Below are 23,682 nucleotides of genomic sequence, written 5' to 3'. Positions count from 1 at the left end.
AGTCTTGGAGAGTGACCATCACCACTTAATTTCTGATCAACTTAGGCAAAATTGATATGAACAACTCCAATGCTGACTAAATACCTAGACATAATTTTAAAGTGATTTGAATAAACAAGGTTAAAAAAAAGAAGACACACACACATGCAACTGTAAGCATTGTAAGCATAATGTAAGCAAAATGGAAGCATAACTGTCTTTTATTTACATTTACATATAAGTATATTGCATTTTTTGCTATTCGGCAGCTAACAAGGGGAATAAAATCAAGTGAAAATTCAGGGAATTTCTGCTTCTGAGGGAAGTGTGTGAGAAGCTGTGGTAATCAAAGAAGCAATACTTTGTTTTGTCAGAAAATGTCTTTTGTCAGTTTCTAGGATGCACCAAAAAAAAATTGAGGACTTGCACTGTTATCCTTCCAGCTTGTTTGATGTAATTATGGATAATGTCATTATTTATTTTACATGCCTAATTCGTGTTTGAACTTCTTGATATCTTGTGCTAGTCAGTTCCACTAGTTATTAGTGAATTAGTGAGAATGTTTTGTTAATTTTCTAAGTGTTCCTTTTCTGGAGTACCTAACATTCATTATACGTTACTTGCATTGTGCATATAGGAGTATGACATTACTTTTCTCTGAATCACTATCTGTTCCCAAATTATCTTACATCACTGTTTTTGTTTTTTCCTATGTCAATGAAACAATCCTAGTCTTTTATTTTATTTTGTATTTAAATTAAGCATCACAGGTTTCTGTGTACTTTCTCTGAAACTTAAGTATGTGGAGGAAAAACAATTCAAGAATAGAGTACTATTTCTACTTTTCCAAAGAAGTCTGCTGGGAAAGCTTGTGTATGTTGTATGTTACCTGTAAAAACTGTTGCATAGCATTCTCCGTACATTTGACAAATGAAATACTTCTAAGAGCTATCAGACATATTATGATTGCACTGTATATTGTTCATATACTTCTTGCTTAACACTGTTTCCTCAATTTTAGTCTGACACAGTAGAGTTTCTTACATTCTTCTGTCCTTTTAGCATTTATAATGGATTGTTTTTGCTTGATTTGCAATAGATTACAGCCATTGGTTTCTAAAGTGTTGGTAATGGACTCGACAAACAAAATCAATCCCACTGTTGATACACGGTTAGATTAATATAATCCAAAGTCATACATCAAAATATCATTAGCGTAGACAGTGTATTCCTTTCCAGTCTCAAGTTCTTCATTCACTTCTCCAGGCTATTCATTCCGTTGCTTGGCACCATGAAGGGAAACAGTTCATGTGCAGTCACTCAGATGGAAGCTTGACCCTGTGGAACCTGAAAAGTCCCAACAGACCATTCCAGACCACAATCCCACATGGTAATTTTGATAGTAAAAGAGTAAAACAAAGAAACAGTACAATGTTCTCCATGTTGTTTGCTAATGTCTTTGTTTATTCTTGAAAACAAGCATAGATTCCCCAAAGTAATAAAAGCAAAATTGGTTTGGTTTCGTTGTTGTTGTTTTGGGTGTGTTTGTTTGTTTGTTTAGTTTACAAGCAACTTTTCTTTGACTGGAAGAAAATACTGAGCCAGAATTAACCATGATCCCATGAATTTAAATGTACACTTCATTTAATTTTATCCTTCAACTAGTTACATGACAAAGCATGTAACAGTTTGTCAACAAAAGGAATTGAGTCAACCTAAATATGAGTTAGGAAAAAATCAACCTGTTTATAGTCATTCTGTGATCAGAAAAGGTATACAGTTGGTGAAGTTCAATAATTATTAACTGTGTCATCCTCTTCAGTAATCTGCATAGCTTTTATATGTTTTTGAAGGGTAGTCTCTAGTCCTTTAATGTATGTGGCAGTAAAAACTTAAAGCCATAATAAATGTAATTAATTTAAATAAACTCATGTATTAGGGAAATAGGTATTAACACTCATCATCTCCTGTAGCTTTCGAGTTCCATTCTCTTGCTGATTATACAGTTGCTACCAAGTGTATATTTTATTTTGGTAGCATGATAATTTTATTATCATGATGTTTTAATACAGTTTTCACTCTCTTTATTTCCTTAGGAAAAATTCAAAGAGATGGTAAAAAACCCGAATCCTGTAAACCAATTCTTAAAGTAGAGTACAAGACCTGTAAAAACAGGTATGTTTATAATTCTGTACTTAATTCAATGTTACATTCCTGAGTTAATAAACTGCTTTCAGAATCTTCCCCTTTTTCTTTTTGCAAAGATATTTTTTAAAGACACTAAACCTATACTGTAAACTTCTATGTGTGTAAACTTACGGTTGCTATGTTTTTATATTTGATATAGTGAACCGTTTGTGATATTTTCTGGTGGATTGTCATATGATAAGGCTTGTCGAAGACCAAGTCTAACAATTATGCATGGAAAAGCAATTACAGTTCTTGAAATGGATCACCCTATAGTTGATTTTTTAACTCTCTGTGAAACCCCATATCCAAATGGTGAGTACAGTAAGCAAAACATATTTACAGAAAATACAAATGAAGCAATCTTCTCTCATTTCTTAATTCCCATCCAGGAACTTCTGTTCTCACAGTTGTCTCCATCTCAAAAAATAAAAATAAAAAATCACTGAAAGTAACTGTAACTTGTTTGCATTCTCAATATAGAAAACAAGTAATCAGTTGACAATAAAGTATGCATAAATCTCCAGATACAAGTTTGAAACACATGGACTAGTGTGAGGAAATATTGCTCTTAATCAAACATATGTGCGTATATATTTTAAAGTGTTTTACTGCATATTGTGGGACTGCCAAATGCTGAAGTAAATTCACAGAAAACTCCAGAAAGTAACATTAGAAAAGCTGTAAGTAGAAAAGAAACTAAATTTAGCTTTTTAATCCCCCAGTGAGTGAAGTAAAATAAATCTTCTATACATAGCTAAATCAACTGCACATTAAAAACAATGGCCTATGTTTCAATGTCATGGAATAAATTTAATTTTCAGTAGCCTAAGTTAGTATGGCATTTCATTTACCTGTGGCAAATAAAGTGACGCTTTCCAGTATTAACATTTTGTAGGCCCTCCCCCTGATCACACACTATTATTTAAATATTTTGGTTTGACCTGTTACTTACAGCCTGGTGTAACAACAGAATGCCAAACACCATGCATTCATAGCTGGCCTGAAAGGAGACTAAGTTGCTGTCTGTTTACTAAGTGTTTTGGCATGAGTTATCTCCAGAGTGTACTTTGAGCTTGTACATATTGGAATGGCTTGCTGCAGTTGAAATTGCAGTTTTAATTTCATATTTATATTTTTTAATACTTTTTTCACTATGTAAATTAATAAATGCAGAGACAAACTATATGTTCTTCTAAAGAGTGTACAGAAGGAAGGAACTTTTCAGTATCTGAACTGAACACAGCAGACTTACAGGAGTATTATGAGAATTATGTGGCTGGATGTAAGCTTTTGTTATGAAAAGTATTTCCTAGGGGGAAAAATCTTTAATAATTATATATAATAAATTATAAATATTTCTCTAATTGCACTCTCGATCACAAATTTTCCAGTGACCAACTGTAACTCATCTGTATTAAAGAATAAAAAATCACACATATATGTAACTTACTTGATTAGAATGACTAATGGAAAAACTCCAGGTCTTTCATATTTTATTCTTCTCTTACAGAATTTCAAGAACCCTATGCTGTAGTTGTGCTTTTGGAAAAAGATCTCATTGTTGTTGACCTGACACAAAGCAAGTAAGTGTGAAGTCTTGTATCAAGTTATTTATACTTCTTAACTGTCTAGCAGATGATAAAAATCCAAATGATATCACGCAATGTCATTTTACTATCCAAAATCATTAACTCTTGGTGTTAATTCACTGTATATGTTTACCTTCACCTAAAAAACTAGGATCAGCTAATTGACAGAAGCTTGATTTCAATTTTGGGAATAAATCTAAGCCTGTAACATTCATGTTACATTGATGTTAAGTGATTCTTGGTCACCTGCTGAATCATGACCTGAACTTGTGTGTTAGAAACTAGATTCAACCAGTACTTATATGCACACCTAACTTCACTAGATTCCACGGGGGCTACCACTTAGATGCTTACTCAAGTATCTTAATAAATAATGGCATTATAATGGATCTATGGGATTCTTTCATAATCCATTTTTTGTTTTAAATGACAAATAATTCTTTCACATTGGAATCAACGTTAATACCAGAGAGTAACTATATATCATGAAATGTAGGATCCAATTCTTATTTCCTTTGCTGTGCATCCAACACTAACAGTTATGTATGTCCACATTTACACTGGTATAACTAACAACAGAATTTATCTTTAATGATTTGAAACATTTTAAATGAATCATATTCTGATATCATTCACTTTCAAGCTTAATTCCAATCACCTCAGCAATAGAAAATGGATGTAAGTGGAATCAGAGCAAAATTTCTTGCATTTTTGAATTGTGAATAACATTGTGTAATCTGCCAGAAGTGAGGCCTGCCTTCTTATTAGACAGTCCAAACTGATGCAAGTGAGAAATAAACTGAGATCTAATTCATCTGTTATTTCAATTGTTCACTGTAGAATCAGTAGTTTACCAACCCAATAAGCAAAACTGTTCAACATAAAATCCACAATTGTAAAGGTAGTTCTTAGGTCATAGTATACATGCATATTATATGTGTGAACCTGATGCTTCTAGAAAATGTATAACCTCTGTAAACTCATAAATAGGATTTTGAGGTGTTGGGAAATTTTACATTAAAAAAAAAAAAAAGAATTCTTGTCACAATACAAGAATTTTTATATCTTTACTAGTTATTTTTGACACTAAAACAATACATATCTTTAAAAAAAATAAGGGAAAATGTACTTTATCAGTAATGATTTTACTTAGATTGTTATACACTGTAAAATAACAATATGTCTTCTTATATGGTTTAGTGTATCACAGTGCTTCTAATAAATTGTCTTCCTTGACTAGTTTTCCAATCTTTGAAAATCCATATCCTATTGACATTCATGAGTCACCTGTCACCTGCACAGAATATTTTGCCGACTGTCCTCCAGATTTGATTCCTGTACTCTATTCTGTAGGAGCAAAACATAAAAAGCAAGGATACAGCAATAAGGTAAACAAAACTGATATATTTAAATAAAGAAAGCAGATATACAATCTATGTCTTTGAAATATCTTGCCAAATTATTTTAATTTTACTTCTTTAATAACTAATTTCAAATTGTCCAGCCAGCAGCTTAGAGGCAGCCTTCCTTCTGTGGTTGCTTAAATCACCATTATACAGGACTAAGGCTGATGGAGTTATGTCAGATCAGAATAAGTTAAAAGAATGCCATGAATTTAAAATTCAAATTTGTCTGAATATGTTATCTCTATCAAAGAAAGAAATAGTATATAAAATGAGTATAATGGAAAGCAGAAAAGCTTCAGTGGAATTTAAGGGTTGACAGCATTTTTATTAAATAAGGATATTAATTATTATTTTACTGAACTACTAAAGTCTTAATGAAAGAGTCTTAGAAATTCTACAAGCTGCAGAAATAAAAATGGAAAATGGAATTACTTTATAAGTTTCAAGCATTAATCTGGTTTATGTTTTGATTAGAAATCATAATAAACAAATTAGAAAAAATATTGGGCAAACTAGTCAGACATCATTAGTTTTCTGTTCATATTAAAAGAAATACTTTCCTTGGAGCTGTCTTGTTTTCCATGAACCGAGAATCTGGGCCCTATATACTTCTTTGGGGTCTTGATTCAGCAAAGTACTTTAGAAAATATGTTTTTTCTTTCTTTGTCTTTTTATCTATCCTTATTTCATATACATAGCTTCCTGTACATTGCACCTGTACTCCTTGTACAACCTCTTGTCCAACTTGCTTTACTTGTGCATGTGCAAATACACACTCAGAATGTAGATAGCCAAACATTTGCCACCCACACATTTCTGTACCCACATGCATCCAGTCCATGTATTCTCAGAACCAGTTTGTATGCCCAGATTTTTCTACCCAGTCATACTCTGCACAAATCCTTACCCACTCTGCCCCTATGTCATCTGCCACATCCTGTATCCATATGTATCAAGTTTTCGGCACAGACCACCATCTTGCTTTACCAGCCTAGACCACAGAAGAGAGTGAGAATCTCGCCACTAGTAAACAAAAACAGAAAAGAGATGATGATTTCTTACGATCTGTGGAAGATGCATTCTTGTCTCATATCCCATATCATGATGCTCAGATACTTGTTTCCCACTTTTCTGGGCCAGCTTCTTCAGTAGTCTCCATCCTCAGAATAGATTCTCATTTCTATTCAGTATCCTATAGAAGCTCCAAGAGTCAAGAAATGTGAAAACAGTAGCAGAACTTTGTTACACCTTCCTCTGGTTCCTGTTTTGAATGTTTGCAGTGTTAGCTGTGCTGAAATCTTGGAACTTTGGTTGTTAACATAAAAGTCAGTTTCATAATCTGTGCCAAAATGTTTTTTAAAAAAAGAAAGAAAGAAATTCGAAGTCTTGATAAATATACAAAAATATTAAGAAGCTTTAAAAGCCTTGAATACTATGCATTTTCATTCCTTTTATAAGATGTATTGCTTTCTGCAAGAAGAAGTCTGCTCTTGAGTTTAAAAATCAACCAAGCAAAATTCATCAGGATTAGTTTTAAACTCTATGCTCTTGTTGTTCGTTTAGGAGTGGCCTATCAGTGGTGGAGCATGGAACCTTGGAGCTCAGACATATCCTGAAATCATTATTACAGGGTGAGAATGAAACTGAGGATTTGTTCTTTTAAATTGTTAGTGTCTAGAACTTTTAGTTGTGGGTTACCTATAAGTAAGCCTTGACCCTTGACAGGGTATATGTGTCCTAACTTCTTCAGTTGAAGTACATGGTTTTTCTTCTTGGTGCAAAGTCACCATAGAAATTCCCATTTGCTGTAGAAAACAGAGCTTTGTATTCAAGGACGAACTACTGTTAAGAATTACTGATTAAGGCCCCAGTTTTAGATATTAAGTCTGTATATTTGTTAAGATGGAATCTTAGGAAAGGGGGATCCTTTGCAACAGAATTTTGTGGTTTTGAGGGCCATAGAGCAAAGCATTAAAAAGGGAGCCAGCTGTTCTATGCCTGTTGTCCTCTGGCCTTCTGGTGACTGTGTCTGGGAATTGGTTTCGGAATTCATTTTAATACCACAGGATTAGTGGGGATGTGGTGCACTGGGATGAATTTCACCTTTTAAGTGAGGGACATACCCATGAAAGGTTCAGATTGAAGTAGCAGCCCCATTGAGCAAATGTCTGATGTATTTTCAAGAAAACACCCTGAAAAGTACAACTTAGCCTTCTTGTAAGATGCATTCTGTGTTTTTTCTTCTGGTCTCAGCCATGCTGATGATAGCAACGCATTCGATAAATTGTTATAATCGATGATAGTCAAAAGCTGTCTTTTAAAAGATAAAATTATATGTGCAATAGTACTAATAAGGAGGATAAGAGATTATTCTAATTTTAAACAGAAGTGTCTCCTTTCTCCGACTCTACTTCAAGGAGGATTTTCTGCTGATAAAAACAATGCAGCTGTAAGGTATTAAGCAGAATTATCTTGCCCTCTGTCTTTTCGAAGTTAGATATACATGCAGTTTTTAGAGTGCATAGGCCTGATGCTGGCCCACTGCAAGGCCCAAAGTGCTGAATCTTAACCTTGGCATTAGTATGGGAATTAATTTTGTGCTGTTATGATCTTAAAAATCACTGGGGACTTAGTTCTGTATAGAAAATGCATCAAAAAGTATTTTATGAATGCAATCAAACTAGTAACAAAATATTTTCTTATGGTTGGTATATATGCCATTATACATTGTCAGTAAGGTATGGGGAGTTACCATACAAGTGAAATAGTTTTTCTACTTATATTTATCACTCACTGAAAGTAGAAAGTGTTTTGTAATTGCATCTTGTTTTAACACATTTAATTTTTATATTTTTTTAAGCCATGCAGATGGATCAGTAAAGTTTTGGGATGCTTCTGCCAGTAAGTTTCTGAAGTTCACTTTTATATAATGCTGACAAATCATGCACATGCACACACACATACATAATACATGGTATTTTACAGTATGCATAATATCTCAGGTAGTATAATTAGGAATAGTCAGGAGATATTAAGCAAATTAGGAAAAAAGATTGCTAATGAGATATGTTAGAAAAGAGTGAAAGTCCAAGAGAGGGATTAAAACACCAGATCTGACATACCAAAATCTCTGAAGGAAGAAGTACTGGTAAATAATACCAAGGGCATAATCCTTGTGTGTATATAAAAGAGTGAGCTGAATTAGACCTAATGTTCAGTTTTGGTTTTCTTGTCTCTTCTATTCTGAGTACAATGTTGTCTTTTTTACAGATAAGTAAAAATAAAATATTAAAATACAATAATACATCTTAATTAAAGACCTAAGTCTTGCCCAGTCTCAAGATCCAGGAAATAATTAGGAAGCACTTACGTTCATCCTAGCAAGAAAAAGCTTCAGAAAAGTTATTCCATAGATTTTAGCTGTAATTGTAAATATCGGAAAACAGCATTTTTCCCTACAGAAAATACATATAGTACTTATTAGTAAAATATATTTATTTTTAAAGATGCATGTATTTTGGATGAAAGCAAATGTATTTTGGTTTAAATAACGTCTGTACTTCACAAGAGTCGGAGCAGTGTTGCCTTGTATTTTCTCCCCTCAGTAGTACTGAGATCTCTAGGTAGAACATCTCTTTCATGAGCTACAGTTAGAACATCTCTTTCCTGAGTTAGAAGTCTGTACTGGAAGGCACAAAATACTTTGCTTTTAGACATTTTTTAATTATTAATTTTGCATCTGAAAACACAGATCTGTGGGAGACAGGCAATTGCTAAGCCACTGAAGCAGTTTCCCAAGTTTATCTTCCCGAGTTTATCTCAAAAGCCATCTCTTACTTGCCCACGTGCAAGTGGTGCCCAGTAATTCGCAGATGCATAAGGCATAGTCTTGCATTGTACTTGTGTCCCATGACTGTAATTCTTCCAGTCCTAGTAGGGGTAGGCCCAAGATGCCTGATTCAAAGCAACTCTCTGGATTTGATGCTGAGACTAAGGGCATCCTGAGCCCTCTTCCACCTCCACAAAACAAGGAAGAATGATGAATTCATTACAGAAGCAATTTCTGCAATTTGTATAAATTCATAATATACTTAAACTGAAAAAATAATAATAATTCTGTTGTCATCTGATTACATAACTAAAATATCACTCTTCATCTTTTCATTGCTTGTTACATAGGGTAGCTGGACTGATCTAGCATAATTACAGTAACGTGCATAACAGCTTTACCTTTATGTAAATACACACCCTAATAGGTGCTGGGCCAGACTGACTTTTTCTGACCTTATGCAGTGATTAATTAATGACACTGGTAAATTAATGTAAAAATCGTAAAAAACACAGCAAAGGGGAATGTCAATAAAGCAAAATGGGGCTAATTATAATTCCTCTGTTGCCTCCAAAATTTACAGTGCTATAGTTGTACTCTTGACCAAAGCTTCTGGATATTACGTTTTTATATGCAGGTATAAATACAGATATACTTGTTAGTCAGGAAATTCAAAGAATTTTAGAACTCCTGTTCTTACAGAAAGTCTTTGTGTTGCCCAGAATATTTTCCTTTTTTTTTCTCTTAATATGCTTCTTACATTTTCCTTTCTAGCAAGACAAAGGAAATGTTAGTTTCTCATCTCATTAGGAAAACAGCAGTAGCATCAGAACCATCTTTTTTAACACTGAGTATAATCTTGCCTCAGAAAGTACTAAGAAGTATTTCACAGACAAATATACATTTTGTAAATATCAAATACTTGTCCTACCAATACTGCATATCAGAATGTAATGCCCATCTTTTTCTCTTCTTAGGCCTTCACATGATTCTTTGTTATGCCACAACTGAAAAGAAAATGGGAACTGAAGAATTTTATAACTGATTTACTTATTGTTAATCAGTATTTTTATATGTTTTAATATATTCCAGTTACTCTACAGATGTTGTACAAATTAAAAACATCAAAGGTCTTTGAAAAACAAAAGTTGGGTGAAGGAAAAGCAACAGCTGAGATTGTGGAAGAAGACCCTTTTGCTGTTCAGATGATGTACTGGTGTCCTGAAAGCCGAATTTTTTGTGTGGCAGGAGTTTCTGCATATGTGGTTGTTTATAGATTCAGCAAACATGAAGTAAATACAGAAATTGCAGTAAGTCATTCATAATCTTTTATAAAAGAACATTTCTAAATCAAAGTGCTTTCTGTACTCATATACTTGAAAAAAATAATATCAAACTTGGTAAACATAGGTTTAGGAACATTCATTTTTTATCATTTTGAGGGAAATCTTGATCATACTTAAGCTGGTAATAAAAACATGATTTTTTGCTGTCCAACTCTCTTCTTTTTCACTTTAATAGTAAAATTCAGGATCGTTTTCAGATGTAGTTTGCTTTTAAGACTTTGATCACATTAAATCTCTGTCATACTTGCCTTCTCTAAAATACTGATGGATGTATGTTTTATCAGACAATATTGCTCTTAAATTAAGTATTCAGTATCTTCAATTTATGTTCATAGTATTTGTCATGAAAGGGAACTGAAAATTATCACTGGCTTTTAACAAAATTAAGAGAGTTGATTTTTTTTTTTCTGACTTACACTGACTTTGTTTCCTCCAAAATAGACACTATTTGAAATGCTAGCTGATGTATGGTTAAGTAGTTGTTATTTAATTAACCACCATGATCCTCAATGTCATTCAAATATACCTTTTTCTGTCTTCAGGTCTTATGCAGTCACTTCATTTCAGGTAGAATCATACAGTTCATGTTCTTTTAACTGCACTGCAGTCATCTTGTACTTACCATTCTACAGCATGTCAGACTTTCGTTTAAAACTCCATTTCTTCACAGGAGCCACAACCACTTCTAACAGTGTGGCTCAACAGCACTTAAAATGTAAACCAATCTTTCTTTAGTCTAAAATATTTAACGGCAGACAACTCTTAAGGGAAAGCCAATATAAACATGACTGCCTTTCCTTCTGACTTTCCAGTTTCTGACACTGGAGAATAGTCTGCAACTTCCAGATACACTCTTTCCAGAAGGTCTTTCTTCATGTATGCTGGCTCTCAAAAAATCCCCATGGCTGACCCAAACATTCCATTCCATTTACACCTTCCCTGACAAAAGTTTTCCTTTTCACACTATTTTAATGTCCTTTAGAAAGTCTGTAGTTTTGGCCTGGCAAAAGCTTCTGTGCCATTTTTGGCCTGTAATTGTGTGCCAGTTGGTAAGGAGATTAATTACCAGTAGTTATTCTGCTTTTTTCCTCTCATTTTTCCACTAGAGGCAATTTTTAAGCTAGCTTGAGGCATCCTTTCAGGAAGGTTTTTAAACTAATGGACAGTAATTTCACCTTATTGACCAGTTCACACATAATGCTGCTAAAATCATTACATTTCAATGTTCATTTATTATTCCACAGCAAATGCACCTTATCTTTTATTACCTAACATTTATTTTCTTTATTTTCATGTCTTAGATTTTCAGCTGAATTGCAGCAGACCCAGGGTGTTCTAAAATATAATAGTGTGCAATTTAACAATTTCTCAGATTTCATCTGTACTTAAGAAACATTTATATAAGGAATTGTTCTGTGAAGAGTTGTTTTAGTATTATCTAATATTTTTTGGCATAGTCAATAGTTCTCCTAGATTTTGTGCATCCCTGAGATAAGCCTAATCTCGTTTCACCATTTTTGTTGCAAGCATTCAAGTCTTCATTCCTAAATGGTGTTTTTGTTGTTTTGTTTTTTGTGTTGGTTTTGTTTGTTTGTTTGCTTGCTTGCTTGCTTTTTAACAAAAAGTACAGGAGCTTTTGTTGGAATATATACCTGACTTTAGCTTGCCTAGTGTTGTCTATATTCAGACTGAGTTGGCCAGCCTCGGGACTTTGCTGCACGAGGTGAGCCCAAGTTCTAGCCCTTAGTGTCTGTAGCAACCAGCCTGAACACAGCTTGAGTTCCACCTACAAACCCCAGTATTTTAATAGACACCATGTTTGACAGCAATCAGTCTTGTAACATCATTGCTATGGTGAATGGGAAGCATGGAGGCTACTCTGAGGTTCCTCCATGTAGCAGGGAAGTCCACTGCTGAACATGCCTTAAGGCACAGGCTGTTCCTGGGACTTCCTGAATATAATGTAAGTGTTATTTGTGTCATTCCATGTCAGATTCTGGAGACAAGTAGTATGCACATGACTCAAAGTCTGCTTTATATCCAACCCTGGAGTCGTTGCCATATAGTTACGTGAAAAGCATTTGTTGCTGTTTTATTATCTGAATCCATTCCATCCAGTCCAGGAAAGATATCTAGGTATATATTAAACAAGATCACTTCCTCAGTGATCAGACTATGATTCCTCTGTGAAGCTCTCCTTCAAAGCTCTTGAGAGGAATGATACAAAATAAGTTTGCAGTAGTTTGACCATAGAAAGGAAAATCAATGAACATAGTGGTTCAATTATCAAAAAAGATCTGTACAGTGTGTCAAAATAAATTGGTGCCACCATTTTTCCTTCTATGTGTAAGTGGGTGATAGATAGAACATAACAAAATGAATTTTAGTAGAAAAAGGAAGACACAAAGAAAAATATCCAGAGAAGAATTAGGCACTTCTAACATGGTCAGCACAAGAACATATTCTTCTCATACCCTTCCCTCGTAAACATTAAACAGCATTATAAATTGTTTCAGACAGCGGCAATTACTTCCAGAAGATTAGATTTTCCTGAACTCGATATTTCACTCTTTCAAAGAAAATGTTGTCCATAGGCTTCTTAGCTGATTCAGGCAAAAAAGTGTGTATAGATTTTGCTTGGAGGAAACAAAAGTGAAAATTTGAGAAAGGACATTTTCTCTTCTGATTGAGCAAAATCGCTTCTTTCTGAAATGTTATGTTACAACACAATGGTTGAGAAATAGGCACATCTTCAGTGTACTGATCCTTATCTCCTGATTTTCATACAAATTAGATAGCTTCTTTATGCTGCCATCTTGATTTTGGTGAAGATGATGTCTCAGTGAGAAACCACTAAGAAGGAGATCTACGTTTATAATTACATCTGATCACTTCAAGAAACCAGCACTGAAATTACTATTTAGCTAGTATTCCCAAGACCTTAACTCTTAGAGGGCTGTTCTTTTTCTTTTTCTTTTTCTTTTTCTTTTTCTTTTTCTTTTTCTTTTTCTTTTTCTTTTTCTTTTTCTTTTTCTTTTTCTTTTTCTTTTTCTTTTTCTTTTTCTTTTTCTTTTTCTTTTTCTTTTTCTTTTTCTTTAATTAATAATTTTCTAGATTTCTTCTTGGATAATGTGTGAGGTAGAAAGAATTACCCAATATTTATCATGATTTTTTTTAGATGATTTCTTACATAGATTTGAGCTCCCTGCCCAGTTTCCCCTGCTTTACAATTCCTTCAGTTAAAATTTCCTGAATTAGCGGAAAGAATTGAAGGATGGTTAAGCTTGGTTGGTCTCCTTTTCCCTATCCAGAGATCCTAGAAGGAAAGTGAAAGTTAAGTGGTTTAGATTTTGCATTCTAGAATCTGCCAAACGCATTTGCAGTCTAAGGAATATGGAACTCTGTGCTGTTACATTTGATTTCCTGACACCCACATATGGACAGATGGAGTTCATGGACCAGTACTGCTCACACTGTTCAGTTTCTGCAGACTGGCTAAACCCTGACTTGTAGAGACTCTCTTATACTAGCAATACAGAGAAAGAGTTGATGATTATTTAATTAATTGGCTTAGGAAAAAAATAAAATGGACAATAGATGGAAAATTTTCATGACATTGATTCTTAAAGCTGCCTTCTTATGCTGAAATATTGTTTATTTGGGAGTCTTTTCAGGCTAAGTTCTGGAAAGCTGTAATCTTTCCTTTCACTTACAAGAAAAGGCTTGGATCAAAGTCAGCACTGGAAGAATATACTTAATTAATTCTCCAAGTTCCTATGTGATGTTAGGCTGTATAAATAAAAAATGACAGTACTCTTTGCTTGCACATGATGATGATAAATGTTTTGTGTTTTTTTGCTTGTTTGTTTGTTTGTTTTAAGAAAATAAGATTTACTGATATTTATTTGAAAGTAATAAAACTTTCAGCAGCTTTCTTTATTAAATTGTGACTTAGCTTTTTATTTATTTAAGTCACTAGAGGTACGACTTCAGTATGAAGTAGAAGATATCATTACTCCTGAACCAGAAATAATTCCCCAGTTTCCAGATGCCTCTTCCCAGCTTCCTTCTTTAAAGAGCCTTTCAGGCAGTACCAACACTGTAGCATGTGAAGGAATGATGAAGGACAGTATCCCATGTCTTAGGTAAGTCTATGCCATCATTCAAATATTTATCTTTCTAAAAAGTATTTGTATCAGGTGTACTAATGATTCAAGAAAAGGAAGTTAATTATATGTATGTGACATATCATATGACATATATGACACAATGAAAAAAATGGAATTTTAAACAAACAAAAGAATTAAGGCAAAATAATGAACACTGCATTTTAAATAGCTGGAATTAAGTTATGGAGAAAACAAAATGTTACAGTTAAAGCTTGACTGAAATTTTCCAGTATGATCTATGAGTGAATCTTATCTCACATCTAGTTTTGAATGGAATATAAGCACTACAGAATAGATCAATGAATTTTTGAGGAACTTTTTTTTTTTTTTTTTTTTAAATTCACAAAGATACTTCCATAAAGCGGTCATGTGCAAAGCTTTTGGTCCTTGATTAATTAGTGTAATAGTAAAACCATCCTCTGTGAAAGAAGTATGTGTATTTTATGACATGTTGGGGAAGGAAACCATGTTCATAATCACCAAACAGTCTTAAATGTTTTGAAACATTTGCACCATGTGGAAATATATAGGTGTTTAACCTTTAGGAAGAAGCAAACTGTTGCCTGCTACAGCACACATTGCTATTGTTCGGGATAGAATAATATGTCTTGCTAATAAGGCAGATAAATTATAGGCTTAAAGAGTTTCAAAACAGAATTCTGTACAAAACTCCATAAAACATGATTTCACAGGAATTACAGTGCACTTCTAATAATGATTCCTCTCAGTGAATTCATTATTATTTCAGTCTAATTATTATTAAATATTTTAAATGCCTCAATTACTTCAAAAGCAGTTTACATGAACATTCCTTACTTTGCAGATATTTCAGTCTGTTGTGCTCCTGAAAAATAGCATTAACATTTAAAAGCAATATTGTGACATTGTTCATGCATAATTGACAGTAGCTTTTGGCATCCTGTTCATTTGTCCACCTCATTCAGTCTAGCAGCTGAATCTCAGACATAAGTTTAATGATTAATGCAAACCATTAAAATCAATAGAAGAGGCAGAGAGGAGTTATTAAAAAAATCTCAATGGGAAACCTTTCCGTGCCATTGAAATCAGTAAGAATGCAATTGATTGTTTCAGTGAATAAGATTTTCCCTTAAGGGATTCTTATTTGCCTCAGTTTGGAAAGGGAAAGCATTGTTGATTTGGAAGGAAGCAAGGCTGTAATAAATTTGGAGATGTTCTGATAGTTCATTTTTGGAAATTTACTAAACTCCATGCCATCCTTCCATCCTCTGGTACCAAAACCTTGCCACACAACTTAAATACTCATGCAATCAGAGAGGAAAAAATACAGGAACAGGCCATGGTCATGAAAAGGACAGCAGATGGTTATGTCTTTGAAATCCCAATGAAGGTCTTGTTCCTCCTCCTGAAATGCTACATATATTCTGCTGTGATAGCCAGATATGTGATCCTGTACTCACAGGTATACTAGATATGCTCTGATAGGACAATGAAATTTGGGGAGGCTGCAGAACCTGGGAAAACTGTAGGTGGTTGTGAAAGACATTGCACACCTAGTAATAAACTGTTCAGCTTTTTCAATGCTTGCCCCAGCTCCTGTTTCAGCTGCTTCATCTCTTCATGCTTGACAGAACAATGTTACTAGTTCCAACATGGTATCTCAAGCAATGACACTACAGCAAGTGCTTATTATGGCTAGGTCAACCCACACCTCAGAAAGTCTTATCTCACTACTGCCAGCACCACTTTTTGGCTCACAGGATTTCTTTAGCATACTTTTTGGCATGCTTCTTTGTTTGCATGTCTGTCCAACCATGGTAGTAACAATGTTCCTGATGCAAGACAATTAAAGTGGTTACTTTCTTCTCTCCAACTGGGCAGATAAGGTGCTATTCATCCCTTCCAGTTTTGGTCAAGACTGGTGCTGTTGAGTGCTTTCCTTTTCCTCTTATGACTGCAGCTTTGAGTGGAGGCAGGGAGGGGTGGTAATCCAGACCCCTAGCCTGCAGGTCTGCTCCCACAGCTGGTCCTGGATGATAAGGAGGGAGGAAAATGAGGAAGGGAACAAGCATCCTGCTTACTGAACTGTGCAGTGCTGTCTTTCCTATGGCAAGATCTGAGCCAAGTGACTGATTATTGCTTTAGAGAAATAGATACATAAGGTCTGAACAATGCTACAGACCAGAGAAAAAGAATAGTGTATCACTCCAATGTGAAGGAAATTAATTTAGAAAGATAGATGAGGAATACCTTTCCTATTAAAAAGTAAATGAGGGAAAGGTTGGCAAGGCTAGTGAAACCTTTAAATTAATAATATAAGCAGTAAAGCATAAACTGTGTAACTGATGGTTAAACAGTTGAGGACCCCATGTGAATGTATTATGAAAAAAATTGGTTGCCAGAGATATTCTATTGTGTGTCCATGCCCATGTGTTGTTTGCAGGTGTTGTCCATTTTCCCAGCTTTGGGACTACACAGGTGCTAGCAGGTGCTGTTCCAGCTGGCTGCACCCAGGGCACCCCTGGGCCCCACAGTCAAGCTAGGAGCACCTTGGGGGAAGCCTTAAAAGTATGAGGAGTGTTGTGCAGTCCCCTCTTCTACATAATTTCTGTTAGAATTAGAACACTGTTTGCTTTGTACTTTTTCAGTTGTGCTACATCAGTTGTCTGGTTCTCTTGCCAACTTTTGCCATGTTATTATTTGGTAGTTGCTTTATTTCAGTTTTCTGCATCTATTTTCACTATTCCAAGTGTGATAGATTGCCAACAGCCAAATTTGCCACTAAGGCCTCTATCCCACCAAATGCATTCAGTTAAACAAATTAAAAACCAATAGCCATGGTTGTTGAATGAGAAGCCTGAACATTCCCTCTTGAGAAAAACGCTTACATACATCTGAGTAGAAATCAGTTGATGTTTTTCCAGTCTGATCCACTGTCTTTTCAGGTGCATGGGCCAGGAATGCTTGGAAAGCTTGCTAAGTCACATATTAGTCATGTTCAGGAGATACTCTGCATCAGCAGTCATCAACGATGTCCTCTCTACAATCCAGTACATAGGATAGTACAGTTTTAGTTATTTACAGTATGGCTATGTGTAGAGATGCACTTACAGCATAAAAAATTATTATTTGCCAATAATTGCAATTTTTCAGAATGTTGTTGTCAATGTATATATTGACTAGCTACTTTCTTTTCCTGAATCTTACTGTTTTTTTGGATACTATTTTTCACGGGGGTAGAAGATAATATGTGGTAGACTGCCCTATTATGACTGTGTGCAGAAAGGTGCAATATATGCACTCTCAGTATTTACAGCTATCGTAAATAGTCGCTGGCTAGTGGGCTTTATTTATAAATTACTGTCTACAGTGTGAATGTACTAATGAATAACACATCTCAAAGTGTTGCTGTTCTTGCACAGTATCTCTTTCAGTGTATCATGAGTTCTACAAGTCAAGATCATAAATAACACAGGCATACAAAAATGTTCATTTCTTAAACCCTCCTCAGTGTACACCTTCACTATGTGCTTTGCAAGTCACTGAATTTGCCATGAGAAAATCTGAAGAGGTGCTAATATTTATACCAGGTTTTATGTAGGAAGCATTTATTCATTAAGACTAGATTGTGTATGTGGTAATTATACTCATAAGAATAAAACAGGACTTGTTTGCACTAGATGGACAAATAAAATTGTCAAGTCCAGAAGTTTTGGTTATACAATGGTGAGGTGCAGTATGGAGAGGCACATCTCATCTGTCTTCTCTTGCCTTACTTCAGAGCAAGAAACTTCCAACAACATAGAAATGTCCCATGTGAGATTTTTCAGAAGAAAGTATTTTATGTTTTCCATGTAAGTTCATGCCAATTTTTAAGTGTACGTTATATAGTACAAGAAAATAGTCATGAAAAGGAAAATGAAAACAAAATGATGAAGCAAAAATTATTTTTATTGACCCCAAGTGCTTATCTCACCTATATCTTCTCCAGAGTCTCTCCTTTAGGGAATGTTGAAATTTTCAAATTTGTTTCTACAACAGAAATTAAAGTCAAAGCCTAAAATTCATCCAAAACATTCCTGTTCTGGAATGCCTAGTGGAAATGCGTAGTCTCAATGTACAGGTATTCACAAAATATGCTGCAAGTATGGGTACTGCTCTGAACTTATTAGAGGATTCTGCTTCACTAGTATTGTCTCAGGGTAAGTGGTTGTTATTCATGGCCCAGTTTGTTTGTTTGTTCTTGTTTTGTACCTCTTCTTCTCAGTGTTAAGACTCGACCTGTGCGAATGCCTCCCGGATACCAAGCAGATCTTGTTATTCAGTTGGTGTGGGTGGATGGTGAGCCTCCACAACAGATTACCAGTCTTGCTGTAAACTCTGCTTATGGACTGTAAGTAATGCAAAATTAAGGTGCATTCATTTATTGTTTATTGCACTGTCACATATTTTCCAGTTATACTTTGAAGTTCTCTGCAGACATTTGAAGTCAGAGTAAAAATAATCAAAAGGTGCTATAACCCACATTTGGGGGGAAAAAATATTTGAATTTGCATAAAGACTGTAATACTAGATGTTAAACTTGCATTCTTGCCAATATTTTTACTATTCCTGTTTAAAAGACTGAACTGTTTTCCATCACTCTACCCATCCTTTCAAATAAAATCCAATTACCTTTCAAATCTGAAAGTTATTTTGAAAGGATAACCAAGGTGAAATATATTTTGTAAAAAAAATGGTGATTATGTGTTAAATGTCATTGGTAATGATATTGTATCTTTAACTGGAAATTATCTTCTGAGAACAGTATTTTTATGTGTGTGCTATTCTCTGTTTGGAAGAGAAGCAGAAACCTGAAATTGAAAATTGAATAAGGAGCCTTCAAATGCTAAATTCTGTATGGAAATGCAAGTGAGCATATCTGTGTGTATCTTTTTCCTCAAGTTCAATTTAATTGCCTTTTTTTTTGTTTTCTCTCACTGAGGGTTGCCCAGAATGCATTAATCAGATTTCCTATGTAGAGGATGTAAGTCCAGTAAAAAACATGAGTGTTAGGTGTCTGATTCCCACAGATATTATATAAATCAGCTGACACTTCAGAGACTTTAAAATTTTATGCAGAGCCAAAATTCTTACATCTATGCAAAAATACTGTGTTTTGGGTGTTGTTTCATCAGGTCTTTGGCCTGAGCTTTCAAATAGTTTCTATTCATGAATTCCATAAGTTTCTTTTGTTTTACCGTATCAAGGTTCATTTATCACTTGTGTAAATTGTTTGGTTTTGCCTCATTTGCTCCCTTGCAGGTCTCAGGACTCAAAGAGTCATTTGACTTCAGGAATAATCACATAATTCTCTCATACGTAAACTACTCTTCTGGGTTCCAATTCTCCTAGTATTTACAGTGGTTTTATAAATGTGCCTGATTCAATGAGCGAAATTGTTTTCTTTGCTAGAAGCAGTAGTAATTTATGGGACAGTCTCCTTCAAAACAGCATATACTAAGTATGAGAGAAATAAACATGTTAGACAATAAAAAAGTCCAATAACCTAAGGTTTCTTTTCCTACAAGATCTACCTAAAATGTCCTATTTCTCTAAATTTCCTCTGCAAAGTGTCTTCTCTCTTCCTCTGTATTGTTTACTTCAACTTCTTCCTTGTGCTTATACTGACAATGTACAATCCTATCTTTTCATCAGAATTTAGTTTGATGATTTAGTTTTCTCCTGATGTCTAGCTTCACAGTATGGAAAAACTGTGTCACTTCAGCATAAATTTTGAGGATGTGTCATTTTTATCATGCTATTAGTGAGGTTATTTTGCCTTTATATTTTTTTTCCAAGAATAATTAGGTTAACTAGAAGGAAAGCATAGTGTGTTCCAAGGTGTGTACTTCCAGAATTATTTTAATTACTTTGATTTCTGTAACTGTATAGTACAAACAATAGGAACTCAGTGTCTCTCGTGTTACTGCAGCCATGAAACAGGACTAAAGTAAGATATAGAAAAAAACTTTTATGTCCAGTTTTATGTCCAGCAAAGATTAAAGTCTTCAGGTGCTGCGAAATTTTATTTAATTTATGCTGCTTACCTTTAACAGTGCCAAGCTACAAATTGAAAATATTAACACCTGTTTTATTTCTGTTTAAATGAATCATCCAAAAACTTCTTGATGTGATGAGAGTAAAAAAGAAAAAGTTACAAAATGCTTCAGTTGCATACAAAGAGCTACAAGGTCAAATACAGATACTAAATTTGATTCAAATTATTTTTTGTTGGACTGAAAGAAAGTCTCTGAAAAATGATTAGCAGCTCATGTGCTAAAAATTTTGAACAAATTAATTGTCAAGGAAAGACTGTTGAAAATTTTAAGACATTTCTGTGAAAGACATGGAAATTTCCATTCACTCAATTTTGAAAAATTCATTGTGTTTATTTTGTATTTGATTTTATAATGACTTAATATGTTAGCACTTTGTCTTAAGGCTTGTTTATAGTAATGTCTGCCTAGATTTTCTTATCATTCCTGAGAAGCATTTTAATATTAATGAGAAAATTCTTATTTTTTTGGTAATTTTGTAAGTTATAAGAAATAATACATCCATGATTGTCTGTGAACTTAGAGAAGTTTAGAAAAGTGCAGACTACGAAGTGAGGAGCTGTTTTCTTGATTTGATGATTTGCTGACCACAGAGTCAGATTATTAACTCTTCATTTGCCTCATGTTTTCCAAAATTAATAAATCTCAGGTTAATCATTCTCAAGATGCAAGTGTTTATCACTTTTGATGCCTAAAGTATTAACAGATGAGAATGATACTGGTACAATTTTTATTCCCTTATTTTTCCTCTTCTCCACCTATCTGGTCTTTTATGAACATAGGAATTGCTGTCACCATTTACACTAATAAGCTTTATTATTTCAATATCCTTTCTCTGACAATTCCTATTAACATGATTTAAAGCAAAATACAAGAATGGCAAAGAACAAATTGTGAAATAATTTCTTTCTATTCCTTGTCAGTCAGTTTGTGTCAAGAAACATGAAGATGTATTAAGCTTTGTATAAAGTAGTCTTCCAGCAAATATGACTGATACCATTCATTTTTTGTCCCAGGGAAACTCTGTGAAAAGTTCTTCTATTATATGAAACAGGTTTTAATAATTTCTGAAACAGATATTTCTCTACATACCTAAAATGTAGTATTTTTGTAATTATACTATTCAATAAAGCAACATATAGATGTTATTGCAATGCATTTGGCACAAAAAAGTTAAAATAGGCTGTCTGCCTTCTGGAATGTAACTTACTGTGTTTCAGGACACAATTTTATAAAATCAGAATTACTAATCTGTAAGAATTAAAAAAAATAAGCTTTGAGTAGTTTCTGAAGATTTTTTTTTTTCAGAATTCATAATATTAAATAGCAATTACTGTTTGCTCCACTTAACTATGTATTACTGATACCTCTGAGAAATATTTATTTTTTTTAGAGTGGCATTTGGAAACTGCAATGGTTTGGCTGTTGTGGACTTTATGCAGAAGACAGTACTGCTGAGCATGGGAACCCTTGACCTATATGGATCAAGTGATCCATACCAACGTCAACCCCGTTCGCCTCGCAAAAGCAAGCAGTTTGCTGCAGGTAGGAAGTAAAACATTGTGGTTATGAGCCTGATGTTCTTTGTTTTTTTGCCTGTGGCTTTTTATAGTGCTTTTGAAATGCATGACTATTTGCCAGCCAATGGAGTTTCTATAACTTGACAAAAGAAATCTGACATACTTTAGGTACTGATGCTTTCTCTCAGAAACAAAATGTATGAGGAAGTTTGTTCTTTTGGGATGGAGGTCAGCAAGTAATTCCCTTAGCTGAGTTTCTAAAAAATTGTAATGAGTAGACCAGCAAATTGTTTCTCTAGCAGTCACTTGAAGTGTAGTCTCTATATTGGTTGTTGTTTTTTTTCAGTTTTCATTAAGTTCACACCAATAGGTAAGACTTCAATTTAAACTTAACTGCACCTTCTGCCAAATGTTATCCATTGGTATTTGGATAGGCAGTTGTGTATGGAGAATAGAGTAACAGCTGAGAGACATGATACATGCATGTAGATAGCGTAACTAGCTCCAATTAGCCACTTCGTTAGTGACTTGAAGCTCCTGATACAAACTTAATAAATCCAGCTGTACCACATCTTAAAATCTGATGCTAAGAGGGTAACATTTCACAGCTGTTATGCATTGCATGTTAGAAATATTAGTTACATTTAAATTTTGCCAGACATTTTTGGTTATCTAAGAACTTGACTTGTATGAGGAAAAAAAAGATCTATGTTTCAAGTCTTTTTACTCCATATATTCCATTGTAACGTACTTGAGTCAGAGAAAATTATGAAATGCGATCCATATAGCTGTGGAGTTTTAGAATTAGATTTAAAAATCTGTTTGAAAATGTTGAGTGCTTTAAATCTAACTACAAAGTTATAAAAGCAGGAAATAACAATGGTTTTATGACATCAGCATTTTCATCAGCAGACCTTAAACTAAATCATCAAATCCTATTTCTCCATAGAGTCAACATAATTTTTTTTCATTGTAAATATGATTGCATTCCAAAAATAAAGTAAAATTTGGAGAATAAAATGTAAGTCTTCAGGCCTACTTTCATCCCTGAAAGACCATTTGTCTCACTTTCTAGGCATTTAATCATGGCAAGTTTAGCTCTCATCTGTGCCAAGTGTTAAGGATGTAATTTTGGCACAGCTGAGGAAAGAGACAAGCAGCTTTAAGCTATCTTCAGCTTCTCTCTCTGGTTCAGCCTGACTCACAGCAGCTCCCCGTGTAACTTGAGCAGCCAGCCATAGGCAATATGCTGCAGAGCCGTGTACAAAAGGTAGAGAGGTTAACTGTCCTAGAAATAGGTATCGTCAGCATTGTGCCACACAGGATTTCTACGTGTCAGGGATAATATATGCCACTCCTTTAAGGCAATATTCCAGCTGTGTTGCTATAATGGAGTCTGCTAGGTGTAAGTGTCCACTAAGAACAAATATGCACTTCTAGATTGCTCATAGAAGCATCTAAAAGAAATATACTCAGCTGCTTTCTCACCATCCATCCCACATCCTTTACTTTTTTTGATTATTTTTCTTGTTATATTTCCCAATTGGAAGGTAAGCATCTGCTGAAATTTCTTCACC

At 34.2% G+C, this 23,682-nt stretch overlaps 1 protein-coding gene across 10 annotated transcripts in view; it reads left to right on the top strand.

Moving 5' to 3' along the window:
* STXBP5L (syntaxin binding protein 5L) overlaps positions 1-23,682 on the top strand; it is a 198,971-nt gene that overhangs the window by 120,862 nt on the left and 54,427 nt on the right. For all 10 annotated transcript variants that reach the window (XM_072043761.1, XM_072043774.1, XM_072043771.1 and 7 more), the window contains 11 exons: positions 1,246-1,369; positions 2,076-2,154; positions 2,327-2,481; positions 3,680-3,752; positions 4,999-5,146; positions 6,728-6,795; positions 8,025-8,065; positions 10,086-10,303; positions 14,312-14,484; positions 18,755-18,880; positions 21,979-22,130. In XM_072043761.1, coding sequence (XP_071899862.1) covers positions 1,246-1,369; positions 2,076-2,154; positions 2,327-2,481; positions 3,680-3,752; positions 4,999-5,146; positions 6,728-6,795; positions 8,025-8,065; positions 10,086-10,303; positions 14,312-14,484; positions 18,755-18,880; positions 21,979-22,130 — 1,357 coding nt within the window. The remainder of the gene's footprint in view (positions 1-1,245; positions 1,370-2,075; positions 2,155-2,326; positions 2,482-3,679; positions 3,753-4,998; positions 5,147-6,727; positions 6,796-8,024; positions 8,066-10,085; positions 10,304-14,311; positions 14,485-18,754; positions 18,881-21,978; positions 22,131-23,682) is intronic.

The sequence above is a fragment of the Anas platyrhynchos genome, chromosome 1, assembly GCF_047663525.1.
Source record: "Anas platyrhynchos isolate ZD024472 breed Pekin duck chromosome 1, IASCAAS_PekinDuck_T2T, whole genome shotgun sequence".
Taxonomy (NCBI): Eukaryota; Metazoa; Chordata; class Aves; order Anseriformes; family Anatidae; genus Anas; species Anas platyrhynchos.
This window is presented reverse-complemented; position numbering and strand designations above follow the sequence as displayed.